The sequence below is a fragment of the Bos taurus genome, chromosome 15, assembly GCF_002263795.3.
Source record: "Bos taurus isolate L1 Dominette 01449 registration number 42190680 breed Hereford chromosome 15, ARS-UCD2.0, whole genome shotgun sequence".
NCBI lineage: Eukaryota > Metazoa > Chordata > Mammalia > Artiodactyla > Bovidae > Bos > Bos taurus.
Genome location: NC_037342.1, coordinates 17,807,874 through 17,825,454, shown reverse-complemented (window position 1 = coordinate 17,825,454; position 17,581 = coordinate 17,807,874). Strand labels below are relative to the sequence as shown.

The 17,581-nt window shown below is 36.6% G+C and overlaps 1 protein-coding gene across 2 annotated transcripts in view; it reads left to right on the top strand.

The window, feature by feature from the left end:
* NPAT (nuclear protein, coactivator of histone transcription) overlaps positions 1–17,581 on the top strand; it is a 53,531-nt gene that overhangs the window by 17,363 nt on the left and 18,587 nt on the right. Inside the window, exons 3-10 of one of the 2 annotated variants that reach the window (XM_002692975.5) lie at positions 5,054–5,114; positions 6,752–6,824; positions 8,404–8,444; positions 8,956–9,174; positions 10,575–10,656; positions 11,586–11,661; positions 15,444–15,535; positions 15,617–15,704. In XM_002692975.5, coding sequence (XP_002693021.2) covers positions 5,054–5,114; positions 6,752–6,824; positions 8,404–8,444; positions 8,956–9,174; positions 10,575–10,656; positions 11,586–11,661; positions 15,444–15,535; positions 15,617–15,704 — 732 coding nt within the window. The remainder of the gene's footprint in view (positions 1–5,053; positions 5,115–6,751; positions 6,825–8,403; positions 8,445–8,955; positions 9,175–10,574; positions 10,657–11,585; positions 11,662–15,443; positions 15,536–15,616; positions 15,705–17,581) is intronic. The other variant, XM_005215788.5, reaches the window with a different exon arrangement.

The following is a 17,581-nucleotide window of genomic DNA, read 5'->3' as shown; positions in this document are numbered from 1 at the left end:
GAAGGCTGTCTTCCTGACTTATAGACAACCTCCTTTTTGCTGTGACCTCACATGAGTTTGTGTGTGCTAGTCGCTCAGTCATGTCTGACTCTTTGCAGTCCCATAGTCTATAGCCCACCAAGCTTCTCTGTCCATGGAATTTTCCAGGCAAGAATACTGGAGTGGGTTGCCTTGTCCTTCTCCAGGGGATATTTCCACCCTGGGATCAAACCAGGGCCTCCCATTTGATCCCACCCTGGGATCAAACCAGAGGATCCTTTACCCTCTGAGCCACCAGAGAAGCGCTATATGAGTTTATGAGGACATAATTCATTATATAGCATTCATTCAGTTATTTTTTAGCTACTAAAAGCAAGTTATAATGACTAGGTTAGTATTAGGCAATTCCTTAACTTCTCAGACTTTGAATAACATAAAAGCTACTGTACTGCAACCAACTATATGCACATAAAATGGACAACCTAAAAGAAATGGGAAAATCCTCAGAAAGGTACAATCTCCTAAGACTGAACCAGGAGAAAATGGAAAATATGAACAGACCAGTCACAAGAGTTGAAATTGAAACTGACTAAAACACAAAGGTCCAGGACAAGGTGGCTTCACAGCTGAATTCTATCAAGCACTCAGAGAAGAGTTAACGCCTATCCTTCTGAAACTATTCCAAGAAAATTGGAGAGGAAGGAACATTCTCATACTCATTCTGTGAGGCTACCATGACCCAGATACCAAAACCAGATAAGGATACCACTAAAAGGAAAAATTACACATCAATATCACTGATGAACACAGATGCAAAAATTCTCGACAAAATGCTAGCAAACTAAATCCAACAATACAGTAAAAGGATGATATACCATGGTCAAGTGGGATTTATCCCAGGAATGTAAAGATTTTTCAATATCCACAAATCAGTCAGTGTGATACACCACGTCAGCAAAATTGAAGAATTAAATACTATATGATCATCTCAATAGATATAGTAAAAGCTTTTGATGAAATTCAACACCCATTTATTAATATGACAAAAACTCTCCAAAAAGCAGGCATAGAGAGAACCTATCTCAACCTAATAAAGGCCATATACAACATACCCACGGCTAACATACTCAACAGTGAAAACCTGAAAGCAGTTTCTCTAAGATCAAGAAAAAGACAAGAATGTCCACTCACCACTTTTATTGAACATTGTTTTGGAAGGCCTACACACAGCAGTCAGAGAAGAAGTGAATCTAAATTGAAGAAGTAAAACCATCACTGTTTGCAGATGGCATGATCCTGTACATAAAAATCTTAAAGATGCTACCAGAAAACTAGAGCTCATCAATGAATTTGGTAAAGGTGCAGGGTACAAAATCAATACACAGAAATCTGTTGCATTTGTATACACTAATAATGAAAGATCAGAAAAAGAAAGAAACAATCCCATTTACTATTGCATCAAAAAGAATAATAAAACACCTGGGAATAAACGTACCTACAAAGGCAAAAGACCTATATTCTGAAAGCAGTAAGATGCTGATGAAAGAAGAGACACAAACAGATGGAAAGATACAACCATGTTCTTGGATTGGAGGAACAAGTACTGTCAGAATTGACTGTACTACCCAATATAATGTATAGATTTGATGCAATCCCTATCAGATTACCAGTGGCTTTTTTTTCCTCCCTGGGACATATGGGATCTTACTTCTGTAATTTAGGGATCAAACCCATATCCCCTGTATTGATAGTATGGAGTCTTAACCACTGGACCACCAAGGAAGTCCCACCAGTAGCATTTTCACAGAACTGGAACAAAAAAATTTTTAATTTTATGGAAACACAAAAGACCCTGAATAGCTTAAAGCAGTCTTGAGAAAGAAAAACAGCTGGAGAAATCAGGCTTCCTGACTCTTATTAGACATCTAGAGTCATCAAAAGAGTATGGTACTGACACAGAAACAGAAATATAGCTCCATGGAACAGGATTGAAAGCCCAGAAATAAACCCTATGGTCAATTAATCTATGACACAGAAGGCAAGACCATACAATGGAGAAAAGAGAATCTCTTCAATAAATGGTGCTGGGAAAACTGGACAGCTACATGTAAAGGGTTGAAATTAGACAGTGTCTGACACCATATAAAAAAAATAAACTGGATTAAAGACCTAAATGTAAGACCAGATAGTATAAAGCTCCCAAAGGATAACATTGGCAGAACACTCTTTGACATAAACGGCAGCAGTATTGTTTTGGATCCATCTCCTAGAGTAATGGAAATAAAAACAATAATTAAAACAATGAGAACTACTTAAAAGCTTTTTGCATAGCAGAGGAAACCATAAGCAAATGAAGAGGCAGCCCCCAGAATGGAAGAAAATATTTGAAAACGATGCAGCTGATAATGGATTAACCTCCAGAATTTACAAATAGTTCATTCAGTCAATAAATAATACAGCTAAATCTAAAAATGGGCAGAAGATCTAAACAGACATTTGTCCAAAGAAGACATGAAGATGGCTAAGAGGCACATGAAAACATGCTCAACATTGCTAATTATTACAAAATGCAGGTCAGTACTACAATGAGATATCACCTCAAACTAGCCATCATCAAAAAATCTACAAGCAAATGCTGGAAAAGGTATGAAGAAAAGGGAACCCACCTATAGTGTTGATGGGGATATAAATTGGTACAGCAACAATGGAGAAAAACTAAAAATAGAGCTTAAAAAAGCTAAAAATAGAATTACCATCTAGAAAATTCATTCCTGAACATATATCTGGAGAAAAACATGGTTCAAAAGAATAGGTGCACCACATGTTTTGTAAAGCACTGTTTGCAGTAGTCAAGACATAGAAGCAACTTAAATGTCCATCAACACGTGAATGGGTAAAGAAGATGTACATAAACACTATGGAATATTATTCAGCCATTAAAATGAATGAAATAATGCCATTTGCAGCAATGTGGAAGGACCTGAAGATTACCATGCTAAGTAAGTTAGAAAGACAAATATATCACTTATATGTGGAAACTAAAGAAAATGGTACAAGAGAACTTATTTAGTAACAGACTCACAGTCTTAGAGAACAAACTTATGGTTACCAAGGGGGAAGGTGGGGAGGAGGGATAGATTGGGAGTTTTGGGTTGACATGTGCACAATGCTGTAATTAAAATAGATTATCAATGGATATGAGAGTTGGACTGTGAAGAAGGCTGAGTGCAGAAGAATTGATGCTTTTGAACTGTGGTGTTGGAGAAGACTCTTGAGAGTCCCTTGGACTGCAAGGAGATCCAACCAGTCCATTCTGAAGGAGATCAGCCCTGGGATTTCTTTGGAAGGAATGATGCTAAAGCTGAAACTCCAGTACTTTGGCCACCTTATGCGAAGAGTTGACTCATTGGAAAAGACCCTGATGCTGGGAGGGATTGGGGGCAGGAGGAGAAGGGGACGACAGAGGATGAGATGGCTGGATGGCATCACTGACTTGATGGATGTGAGTCTGAGTGAACTCCGGGAGTTGGTGATGGACAGGGAGGCCTGGCGTGCCTCAATTCATGGGGTTGCAAAGAGTCGGACACAACTGAGCAACTGATCTGATCTGATCTGATCAACAAGGAACTATATAGCACAGGAAAAACTGCTCAATATTCTTTAATAACCTAAATGGGAAAAGAATTTGTAAAAGAATAGTTACATGTATATGTATAACTGAATCATTTTACATCTGAAACTAGCACAACATTGTTAATCAACTATACTCCAATATAAAATAATTTTTTTTAATAATACAGAACAATAAAATAGGAATCTGCAATGAAAGTTCGGGAGAGGAAAGAAAACTAATTAGCTACTATGTGTTAGACATTGTCTTAGATATATTACGTATATCCTCAATCTTCAACACACAAAAAAATTGTATTAATTAAAAAGTTCTGTGTCTGTTTTTATATATGAAAGTAAGCCTTAGAAAATCTGGGTAATTTTTCACACATACGGTAAATGTAGAACCTAAATCCAGAACTGTCTGTTCTAAAAAATCCTTGCTTTTCCCTGTTCTATTATATGACCTCAAACTTGAGTCGATTAAAACCTGCCCTTTATTATTGATACAAAGGTGGTGGGGGATGGGGTGACTTTATGAGATGATAGAAGTGAGAATAGAAAAGGTACTGATCCTTGGAAAGGATATGTCTTACACTCAGGTGTTTTGCTTTTTTTGGCATTAAAAGGGCAGAAAGAAGTAGGTCCTTATCTGTTTGACTGGATCCCTACCTCCCAAACTGAAACCTGCATTCCTGCTATTGTACTATCTTAGCTAAGGAAACATAGTCACGATATCTTATTCAAGTAGACAAGCTTCTTTACCCACAGAAGAATTCAGTCCTTGAGGAGTGACTGTTTTCATTTTTGATGACCTGTGCTGTGCTTATTCGGAGAAGGCAATGGCACCCCATTCCAGTACTCTTGCCTGGAAAATCCCATGGATGGAGGAGCCTGGTGGGCTGCAGTCCATGGGGTCGCTAAGAGTTGGACAGACTCAGTGACTTCACTTTCACTTTTCACTTTCATGCATTGGAGAAGGAAATGGCAACCCACTCCAGTGTTCTTGCCTGGAGAATCCCAGGGACTGGGGAGCCTGGTGGGCTGCCATCTCTGGGGTCGCACAGAGTCGGACATGACAGAAGTGACTTAGCAGCAGGAGCAGCAGCAGCTGTGCTTAGTTACTCAGTTGTGTCCCAACTCTTTGCGACCCTGTGGACTGCAGTCCTCCAGGCTCATCTGTCCGTGGGGATTCTCCAGGTAACAATACTGGAGTGGGTTGCCATTTCCTTCTCCAGGGATTCTTCCCAACCCAGGAATCAAACCCAGGTCTCCCACATTGCAGGCAGGTTCTTTACCATCTAACCCACCGAGGAAGTCCTTTGATGACCTACTCTTTACCATTTCCTTATCGATTAATTTTTAATCTATATCTTTTAGTAACTTTTATGGTGAAATATTTCATAGTGGGAAATTATTGGTAGTATTTTATGGTTTTGGTAATGCTTGATCTTTTTCTTTTCAGTCTTTATTTGGAAAAAATTTGACAACAATTTTGAATGAATATGTAGCTATGAAAGCAAAAGGTAAGAATTCAGGTTCAGGGTGTGTTTTTTTTTTTTGTCAGTTTTATACAGCATTTATCTAATTGTTTTAATTAGAAGTGATTTTTTAAATTTTGAAATAATTTTAAAAATTCACTGAGAGATAGCCAATTAAAGTCTGTTTATATTGAGTGATAAATATAACTAATACTTTGCTAAATTAGTGTCTTGAAGAGGAAAGTTAAATTTATTCTCTCATATTCGTTATTTCCATAGTTTGCAACATATTAAGAAAAGATTCAGCAGTAAAGAATTAAGTAGTACAGTTGATAACATTTTAAAATGGAAGCTTCACATTATTGAGTACTGTTTATTGCAACATTGTGCTAGGTTCTTTCAGAGGTTTTATTTCAGTCCTTAAAATAATCCAATGAGAGGTATTGATTTTTTAGATCTATTAATTTATTCATTATTTGACTGCATCAAGTCTTAGTTGCAGCAGAAGGGATCTTTGTTGCATCACGTGTGATCTTTCATTGCAGCTCACAGAACTCTCGGGTTGTGGCGCAAGGACTGTAGAGTTCTCTGGTTGTGGCACAGGGACTCCAGAGCATTCAGGCTCAGTGGTTGCTGTGCATCGGCTCAGTTGCTCCACAGCATGTGGGATCTTAGTTCCCCCAGCAGGGATCCTCCCCAAGTTCCCTGCATTGCAAGGTAGATTCTTAACCACTGGACCACCAGGGAAGTTCACTAGACCTTAAGTGTCAGAAAATTAAGGATTAGAAAGCCAGATAACTTTTCTAATATCACAAAACTAGAAACTGTAGAAAGTAATAAGCCTAGAATTTCAAAGTGTGAATTTCATTTCTTTCTCTTAAATAGGTTATTTGATCATTCTACCAAGGTTTTCTTTTCCCAGACTATCTTAACTATCTTACAGGAATATTTAGACCTCAGAATATAAATATAAATGACCTCAGAAACAATATGTTACTGCAGTACAAAGGTTTATATCCCACTTTTATGTTGGTAACTTTCTCTTGTTTGAGCTTTTTAGAAGTATATAGTAAAGAATATAAATACCTTGAATTTCCTATCAGTGTGGCTTTAGAACACATCCTGAAAAAGACTAATTAGTCCTCCAGAATTTTATCTGTAATTCTGACTGATTAGTCCTGCAGAATTTTATCTGTAATTCTGAGTAACCAAGGAGTTGCTGAGAAATCACGGTGATTTGGACCTGAAAACATTGGATATAGAAAACTAATTTCTATATTTACATGAGTTTGTATAATTTTATAAATTTATAAATCAAATTATTTTGACTTTGAAATAAGTACTACTTATTCTACTACTACTTATTCTACTACTTTCACGTAAGTAGAACAAAGATTTAAAATAGTTTGTCTTTTTATTCAAAGAAAATACAAGATTATTGATCTTAAAAAAACTTCATAGTTTTCACAAGTTTCCTTTTCCCTCATATTGTATCTGATTCTCAGTGATTTGAGCCAAAAAAGCAACATCATTATAGCTTTGCAGTTCTTTACAAAATAGGCTTATTTCTCAGTTCCCAACATAATATCAGCAGCTGAGAGAAAAGTTTTCCTTATTGATTTTCTGTGTCTGTTCAAATTAAATGATGGATTTTTTATGAAACATTTCCTCTTATGATTTAGAAACATCAAATGATGTCCCAGCAATTATGTCATCTCTGTGGAAGAAGTTAGACCATACACTTTCTCAGATCAGGTAATAAAAGGCTTATACCATCAGCTTATCAGAATGTGCATAATAATTTTGGAATGCAAGCACAATTAAGAGTCACTTCACATTTAAATCTTATGACCCACACTGTGCATTTAACACTGATCTAATTTTGAAATTATGCTACAGGTTATTGATATTTGTCTTTGATTAGATGATTTTAAATAAATTGTGTACTTTAATAAAATATTTAGAAATGAGGAAATTAATGATATTCCCAGGTTCCCGTAACAATTTAGAGGCAGATCTCTGGCTGAATACAAATCTAGTCCAGTCTTCATGGATAGAAATCTACTAACTCAAGCCCCATGTGACTTCCCTTATACAGTTGCATCTTCATTACACATGCAGAAAATTGATATGTGTAATCCATGCCACTTTTGTTCTTCCCTTATAAAGGAACAAAGCCGAATAATAACACTACTGGATAAAGGAACAAACCCGAATAATAACACTTCTGCTTTTAGAACTTAACTATGTCATGGCCTTGGAATGCTAGTCTCACTATCTTTAGAATAGGAATCAATTTTATAACATATCTTACTCAACTTGAGTCTAGTATGAAAACCATCCTTTCTTACACTTTCTCCCAGAGCTACAAGTGAATACCCCACTTCAGCAGGGGCCTCCTTTCCTTCCTCAGCTGAAACTGCTAGAATGGCTCCAAGTGCTTTTTGTGTGACTCTGTACTACATTTTATTTGGTAGTCTTACTTTTATTCCCCTTTCCTGACTTCCCTTTCCTCTTTCATTCCCTTGCAAACAGTCTTCAAAGACATTCACAACTTAACACCTATGAAGTATTTATAAGTTACTGCAGTGTTTTACTGACAAGGTATTACATAAAAAAAGAAACCTCCTAGCCAGATGTTCTCCAAGGTTGGTTTGTGTGCTGTTAAAAATGCTTATTTGATTCAGTAAGTTTTGTGGCTCTTGTTGGCAGACACTTATTTGACAGATTTCTGAGGAAAATGGCACAGTATCTGATTGTTTACAAAATACATGGGTAACCAATTCATAGCAAAAGGAGAATCAGTTTATATTGTGAATTTTCTTACCTGTTTGCTTTGTTCCTTCTTTAGAAGTTTGGTGAAACAATGTCATAGTCATAAATTTGATGAAAGCAGGATCTCTTTTGAAATCAACTTGGATTCTGAAGTATTTATGTATGCAGTTATATAAAATCAGAATTTCTCTGGGAAGGCATTTTTATAGTTATAAAAGATAATTGATAATTATAAAATATTATATATAACTTTCTTAAATATATTGAGTTCCTAAATTCAAGGCAAATTGTATTCTTAATGGTATTTCAAAGCTCTTGCTTACTGCATTGGATAGAAACTTGATTAATAAAATTATACATGTTTGCATTTTTATATGCCACTGTTTTTTTCCTAAAGCAGATAAGATTTGGTTACCCAGAAAAAAAGTGCTTATCTTTTTTATCTGAGAGAAATTTCTTGCCTTTTAACTCATAATTTACTTCAGGTCTGACTGTAACTAAATCAGAATGTATCGTAGCAACAGAAATTTTTTAATGTCTAACTACTTTTGTTTATTAGGAGCATGCAAAGTTCCCCAGGGTTTGCTGCCAGTCAGAGAGGTTGGTATTCAACTTTAAACTCTAAATAATGTTCAGAATTACTTTACTTTAACTCAAATTTAATGTCAGATGAGCGTTTTTGTTAACAATACATGTGTGCTGCATTTACATTTTGTTTAAACTTCTGTTTTTCTAAGTACCGTTATCATATTAGAAAATAATATTTTCATTAATTGTAAAAATATGCATTTAAAATAGTATATCTTATTTTTCTCATTGGCTCTCATGTATTCACATCTTTAATTCTCATTCCATAAATTTGTTTTCCTGATTGTGGAGATGTTATCAGTTTTAATTATTACAGAAGAAATGTATTCTTGGATTTTTAAAATTTCAAGTGTACTCAATTTTAGTTTGTTTCTTGTGAAATTATCACATAAACAGGTGATAATTCTAGGGGCTATTTTTTAGGTTCACTGTTAAATGTGTAGAACATATATTGTATAGACATCTTAAAATTCCCAAACTACTCTGACATTGAGTTAATTTTTTAAATGCTTGTGTGTTTCAGCCCGAACAAGAAATGGGATTGCAGAAATCAAACGTCAGAGAAGGCTTGCATCTCAAGCAGCTCCTGTCAGTTCAGAGCCTTTACCGTATCTTTTAGGACAATTTACCAATTCTCCTTTGACAGCTACACAAGTTATTAGGCCAACTGGCCAAATTTCAGCTCCTTTGAGGTCAGATTTTGTAGTGGTCAACCATTCACAGTCACAAGACACTATGACCAGTAAGTTTACATTTTGTGCTTTTAAATTTTGTTTTAATCAAATTGTGTGAATGAGATGATGTAATAATATCTTTATATTCATGGTATAAAATATGGCAAAAAGTAGATAAGAGGCTGCTGCTGCTGCTGCTGCTAAGTCGCTTCAGTTGTGTCCGATTCTGTGCGACCCCATAGACTGCAGCCTACCTGGCTCCCCTGTCCCTGGGATTCTCCAGGCAAGAACACTGGAGTGGATTGCCATTTCCTTCTCCAGTGCATGAAAGTGAAAAGTGAAAGTGAAGTCACTCAGTCGTATCCTCGACCCCATGGACTGCAGCCTACCAGGCTCCTCTGTCCATGGGATTTTCCAGGCAAGAGTACTGGAGTGGGGTGCCATGGCCTTCTCCAAGATAAGAGGCTAGAAGTGGGTAAATTTAGATAATATGTGCGCGCTCACTTGTTCAATTTGCCATTAAGCATATTATTAAATCTGTGAGATGTGTTAATCTGGGATTCTTTTATCTGTTCTAACTGATGTCCAACCTTGAAGTCTCTTCTAGTTCTCACTTATCTGCATTAATTGGAAAAAAAAACCCTCTTATTTGCTTTTAAAAGGAATGCACATTATATGTGAACACTTTGTTCATAGTAGTCTGTCCTGCTGAAATGAGGAATGTTTTTCTGGTTAACCTCCATCTCTACATGTTGAAAATCCTACGTATTCCTGGCTGAATCTTAGAGCTAAGAATAAACTTAGAGGTCATCTAGTACTTCTTGTTTGTTATATACTTGATAGTATTAAAAGCACATGATATTTAGGAGCAAAAGGCTAGTTAGTAACAGAACTGGGATTAGAATTGAGGTGTCACCCCTCTCGGTTCTTAGACCAGTCTTTTTTTCTCTTTGTGCATGTAAAATGTATTGACAACCATTACATTCTCCCTTATTTCCATCTTTGCTCCAATCTCTTTAACACCTCTGGGTAAAAACACTTAGCAGTATATTTAGTTTATACTTCTTACAGTTCGTTTGTTCTGCCATGGTATTTTTTGTTGAAACTATTCTGTATACTCTACTTTGTATTTTACTGTAAAACCTTAAGTCATGGGGGCTATATTTTATGTATCTTAATATCTTCTATTGGAGAAGGTAATGACAACCCACTCCAGGATTCTTGCCTGGAGAATTCCATGGACAGAGGAGCCGGGTGGGCTACAGTCCATGGGTTGCAAAGAGTGGGACACAGCTGAGCAACTAACACACACAATATCTTCTGTAGTGCCTTGCACATAGTAGGCACTCAATATATACTAACTGAATTTAAAATAATCACTATGTAGTGCTATTTTTATTCAGTTAATTCAAGTTTTAAAAAACTATTCTGTTTCCTTGACTTACTGTTTTGTTCTCTTGAAATACAGCTGGAGAGGCTTTAAATAATAATACTGGTGCTCAGGAAAGGAAAAATCATGCCAGTTTAATGTCTCCTGGTAGACGCAAAAGGTAAATGCTTTCTAAAAAGACATGTTTCCAGTAACCATTACAAAAAAATTGCACAAGGATACTTACATTATGAATAAAGTAACAAAATTGCATTAAGTACTTGAGACTCTACTATTATAGCTGTTTCAAAGCACTTCTTTTTTTTACTTTATAATCTCCCTGAAATCAGATTGTTTCAGAAATCAATGATCTAGGAATGTGTTTCATTAGAAGTGTTTTTTCTGTAGTAGTATAGAAAAACATTAAAATTAATGTTAACTCAGATTTTTGGAAATAATCATTTTTTATCAGCATATTTTAGGGTCTACAAACATATATTTAAACTCCTAAACTGATAATTATAAATCTTCTCAGACATTCTCTGAGAAGTACTCTTTCTGTCCTATTTAGCCCATGTGTCTTTTTTTGAAGAATATTTCAGAAAAGAGAGATAATAGTTTAAAATGTTTTTGCTTTTTCTCAATTGCCATGCCCTGGGTATTTTTGTTGGAATGTTTACTATTGGTTGTCTCTCGTTCAAGGCTGACCTCAGCCTCTTTGGCAAGATTTCACACTTAACCACATGAAATTATAAAAGTACTGTAACAATATCTAACATTTATAAGAACTTTGACCTTTTTATAAAGTCTTTACATATACTTTATGTTTATTGAATTCTTGCATTAACCCTGTAAAGCTTTAGTTTTATCCCATTATAAAGTAGGTCAGAGGGTACCTGGTAGAGACCATATAGTTAATAAATAATAAAGCTAGATCTCAGATTCATTTCTCAATTCAAGACTATTAATGCTTTTCAACTCTACTGCCCTTTGTTCCTACCACAAATAGAGAAAATATCTTTTCCACCATGACTAAGATTTGTCTTTATATGTAATGATCATTGGATTATTCATACTAGTTAAAAGATAAGCTTTTAAAATGTGTTTCAGTGAATCTCAACGGAAGTCTGGGCCTCATTCAACAATACGAAATTTGCAGGATCCAAATGCATTTGTAGTAGAAAAAGTAAGTGACCTTCCCAAACTTTGCAACTTAAGATATTCCTGAGTTTATAACTATTCATATGTATACGATTTATATAAATATATAGTGTGTGTCTGTGTAAAATGTACTATTTCTGTAAAACTACAGTAGAGGGAATTCCCTAGCAGCCCAGTGTTTAGGACTCCACACTGCCACTTCAAGGATCCAATCCCTGGTCAGGAAGCAGATCCAGCAAGCCATATGATGTGACACAAAAAAAACTGTCGTAGAATTGCTTTGGGATAGACTGTAAGTACAAAACTGTGGACTGTGGTCCACTAGAGGTGGGGGGAAATGGCAGACCTCTCAATATTACTAACACAAGAACCACATGAACAGTAAAAAAAGGCAAAAAGACATGATACCAGAAGTCGAACTTCCCAGGTCAGAAGGTGTCCAGTATCCTACTAGGGAAGAATGGAGGGCAATTACTAATAGCTCCAGAAAGAATGAAGAGGCTGGGCCAAAGCACAAATAGCACTCGGTTATGGATGTGCCTGGTGGCGAATGTAAAGTCCAATGCTGTAAAAAACAATATTGCATAGGAACCTGGAATGTCACGTCCATAAATCAAGGAAAATTGGATGTGGTCAAGTGGGAAATGACAAAAGCGAGCATCAACATCTTAGGAATCAGTGAACTAAAATTAGAATGGGAATGGGGGAATTTAATTCAAATGACCATTTTATCTATAACTGTGGGCAAGAAGAATCCCTTGCAGAAATGGATTAGCCCTCATAGTCAACAAAAAAGTCCAAAGTGCAGTGCTTGGGTGCACTTTCGAAAATAACAGAATGATCTTGGTTCGTTTCCAAGGCAAACCATTCAGTATCACAGTTATCCAAGTCTATACCCCAACCACTGATCCTAAAGAAGCTGCAGTTGACTGGTTCTGTGAAGACTTAGAAGACCTAGAACTAACACCAAAAAAAGATGTCATTTTCATCATAGTGGATTGGAGTGAAAAAGTAGGAAGTTAAGAGATACCTAGAGTAACAGCAAGTTTGGCCTCGAAGTACAAAATGAAGCAGGGCAAAGGATAACAGTTTTGTCAAGAGAATACACTGGTCATAGCAAACATACTCGCCCAAGAGCACAAGAAAAAACTCTACACCTGGACATCACCAGATGGTCAATACCGAAATCAGATAAATAATATTCATTGCAGCCAGAAATGAGAAGCTCTATACAGTCAGCAAAAACAAGACCAGGAGTTGGCTGTGGCTGAGATCATTAGCTCCTTGTAGCAAAATTCAGGCTTAAATTGAAGAAAGTGGGGAAAACCACTAGGCCATTCAGGTGTGACCTAAATCAAATTCCTTATGAATATACAGTGGAGGTGACAAATACTTTAAGGGATTAGATCCGGGAGACAGACTGCCTGAAGTACTACAGACAGAGGTTCATAACATTATGCAGGAGGTAATGACCAGAACCATCCCAAAGAAAAAGAAATGCAAGAAGGCAGAGTGGTTGTTGAGGAGGCTTTACAAATAACTGAGAAAAAAAGAGAAGTGAAAGACAATGAAGAAAGGGAAAGATACAGCCAAGTGCATGCAGAATTCCAGAGAATAGCAAGGAGAGAGAAGAAAGCCTTCAGTGTACAAGGCAAAAGAAATAGAGGAAAACAATAGAATGGGAAAGACTAGAAATCTGTTCAAGAAAATTGGAGACATCACGGGAACATTTCATGCAAGGATGGGCATGATAAAGGAAAAATATGGTAAGGACCTAATAGAAGCAGTAGAGATTAAGCACGGCTGGCAGGAATACACAGAAGAGCTATATAGGAAAAGTCTTAATGACTCAAATAACCAAAATGGTGTGGTCACTCACCTAGAGCCAGACATCCTAGGATGTGAAGTTAAGTGGGCCTTAGGAAGCGTTACTAAGAGCATGGCTAGTGGAGGTGATGGAATTCCAGCTGAGCTATTTCAAATCCTAAAAGATGATGCTGTTAAAGTGTTGCACACATGTCAGCAAACTTGGAAAAGTCAACAATGGCTATAGGACTAGAAAAGGTCAGTTTTCATTCCAATCCCAAAGAAAGGCAATGCCAAAGAATGTTCAGACTACCATACAGTTGCGCTTATTTCACATGCTAGCAAGGTTATGCTTAAAATCCTTCACACTAGACTTGAGCAGTATGTGAACTGAGAACTTGCTGATGAAAAAGCTGGATTTAGAAAAGGCAGCAGAACCAGAGATCAAATTGCCAGCATTTGTTGGATCATAGAGAAAGCAAGAGAATTCCAAAAAAAGCATCTACTGCTGTTTCATTGACTATGTGAAAGCCTTTGACTGTAAGGGTCACAAAGAAACTGGGAAATTCTTAAGAAAAAAGAATACCAGACCATTTTACCTGCTTCCTGAGAAATCTGTATGCAGGTCAAGAAGCAACAGTTATAACTGGACATGGAACAGTGGACTGGTTCAAAATTGGGACTGGAGTACAATAAGGCTGTATATTGTCACCCTGCTTATTTAACTTGTGTGCAGAGTACATCATGTGAAATGCCAGACTGGGTGAAGCATAAGCTGGAATCAAGATTGCTGGGAGAAATATCAACAGCCACAGATATGCAGATGGTACCACTTTTAATGGCAGGCGATGAAGAGAAACTGAAGTGCCTCTTGATGAAGGTGAAAGAGGAGAGTGAAAAAGATGGCTTAAAACTCAACATTCAGAAACTAAGATCATGGCATACAGCCCATGACTTCATGACAAAAGGAAGGTGGAATAGTGGAAACAGTGACAGGCTTTATTTTCTTGGGCTCCAAAATCACTGTAGATGGTGACTGCAGCCATGAAATTAAAAGACATTTGCTCCTTGGAAGCAAAACTGTGACACACTTACACAGCATGTTAAAAAACAGACACAGGTCTGCATACTCAAAGCTGTGGTTTTTCCAGTCGTCCTGTACAAATGAATGTGAGTGTTGGACCATATAGAAGGCTGAGCACCAAAGAACTGGTGCTTTCGAATTGTGGTGCTGAAGACTCTTAAGAGTCCCGTGGACTGCAGGGAGATCAAACTAGTCAATCCTAAAGGAAATCAACCCTGAATATTTATTGAAAGAACTAATGCTGAAGCTGAAACTCTGATACTTTGGCCATCTGATGTGAAGAGGCAACTCATTAGAAAAGACCCTGATGCTGGGAAAGATGGAAAGCAAAAAGAGAAGAGGCAGTAGAGGATGAGATGATTAGGTGGCATCACCAACTTGATGGACATGAATATGAGCAAACTCCAGGAGATAGTGAAGGCTCAGGAAGCCTGGCATGCTGGCAGTCCTTGGTGGCGCAAAGAATAGTACACAACTTAAGGGACTGAAGAACATCATTAAGACTGTAGGGATATTTACCAGTAAGAAACAGTCCAGTCAGAATAGCTAACCCGTGCAAATGCACCAAGTAAGAAACAGAAGTATGTTGAAGAAACTGTAAATACACTGTTATTGCTGGATTATGCAATATAATAGGACATTTTTCCAGAATAGAGTCAGCTTATTTAAAACCTTGTATGAAAAGCTAAAGAGTTTGGAACTATGCAGTTCCAAAGTGAAAAAGAAGTTGGTGAAGGATCTGTGAAAATATTTGTAAGTGGTTAACATAGTAATCTGGTATTAATATGGAAGGCACCACCATAACTTTTGAGTTTCTACCTAGATTCATTAAAACTATCCAGCTTCCATTGATTCTTTTTAGACAAATAACATAATACTCCATCTTGTGCTTTTACTAATACTGATTTCTTTTTCAGCAAATGGTTATTGAAAATGCACGAGAAAAGATACTAAGCAACAAGTCTCTTCAAGAAAAGCTTGCAGAAAACATTAATAAATTTTTGACTAGGTAAAATATTTGTGTCTAAAATACCTAATTGTTTTTGCCTAGTTGAGAACTACAATAAAAGTTTTCCTTTGCGTATTACAGTGACAACAGTATTGCTCAAGTACCTAAGCAAACAGATAGCAACCCTAGTGAACCAGAGACTTCAATTGATGAACTCCTGGGACTTCAGGTATGGTTAAGGGTGTATGTGTGTGTGCAGTAGGTATACTCATCATTAAAACTGATAGTATTCTGGTTTCATTTCAAAGCCATGGCTAACCATATGTATAAGATGCTTTAAAATAATAATTAAAATACAGATTTCCTTCATTATCCAAATGTAATCTGTTCCTGAAAATGTGTTAGTGAATTTTCAGTATCAAAATTGCAATAGTTTTTCCTGTTTTATTAAAAAATAGTTGGTATACATCACTGTATAAGTTTAGGCATGCAGTACAATGATTTGATTTAAATATGTTAAAATTGCTTTATTGAGATGGTAGAATAAGACATTCTTAACCCATCTAGTTGGAGAAGACGATGGCACCCCACTCCAGTACTCTTGCCTGGAAAATCCCATGGACAGAAGAGCCTAGTAGGCTGTAGTCTGTGGGGTCTCGAAGAGTCTGACACAACTGAGCGCCTTCACTTTCACTTTTCACTTTCATGCATTGGAGAAGGAAATGGCAACCCACTCCAGTGTTCTTGCCTGGAGAATCCCAGGGACGAGGCATCCTGGTGGGCTGCCGTCTATGGGGTCGCACAGAGTCGGACCCGACTGAAGCGACTTAGCAGCAGCAGCAGCAGCAGCAGTGGATGTGTTTTTGTTCAGTAAGCAGTACTGAACAATGTATATAAAATAAATTACATTTCTTCTGCACGTGCACAAACTATATAAAAAGTAAAGAAACAATGAAATGATACGTTAAATTTATGTGAAGAATCCAAGTAATATTTAACAAAATAAAGTGAGCATGACACTTTAAAAAGAAGTTACTAACTAAATGAATACTTGTCTGTGAGATTTACTGCTGAGAGTATATAAATAGGGGCTATAATCACTTGCAGTCCAGTGACAGTGAAGATGAAAGAGGATGAGCTGGTAAAGGAAGAATTGAACAATACATATTTTAAGATTTGCAAATATCTTTTTGAAAAGCAGCTGAGATTGTGGTTGTTGCATATGCTTTTACTTAGACTCTGAGATAATGTAGTCATTTTGTTGCTGTACCACCAAATGAATTCATAATAATGAATTCATGATAGCAGTTTATTTTTAGATGATGAATTCTGAGTAAAACCACTCAGTTTTTTTTTTTTGTTTAATCACTTCCTTCAGAATACTTAAAAAAAAAAAACTTTTTATACATTTTCCTATAATTCAGTAAATTTTAACAAAATATGAACAAGCTTTTTGAAAGCAACCTGGCTTCCCTGATAGCTCAGTTGGTAAAAGAATTCTCCTGCAGTGCAAGAGACCCCAGTTCGATTCCTGGGTCGGGAAGATCCGCTGGAGAAGGGATAGGCTACCCACTCCAGTATTCTTGGGCTTCCTTGTGACTCCACTGGTAAAGAATCCACCTGTAATGCTGGAGACCCTGGTTTGATCCATGGATTGGGAAGATTCCCTGGAGAAGGGAAGGGTTACCCACTGCAGGATTGTGGCCTGGAGAATTCCATGGACAGTCCATGGAGTCACAAAGTCAGACACAACTGAGCAACTTTCACTTTCACTTTTTAAATTATTTAGTAGTCTTCCACTATCTTAAAGTTTAACATATCCCCTATTCTAAATTTTTATAATCTTCAACTCCTTGCTTATATTTTCTCCACAAATACATCAGGTGCTTACTGTAATGAAGACACTCTGTTAGATACTGTGAGAGGTTAAAAGAAAATGAAGACACAGCCCTCTGTTCATGGTATTCATAATATTGTATACTGGGGAAAAGTTTAAAATTCAGATTTCAATAACTGAAAGAACAGCAATGGAGTAATACATGCATCAGCTTCACTAAGAGAACAGAGCCACTTGTACAAATAGGTAAATTTTAAAAATATTTTTAT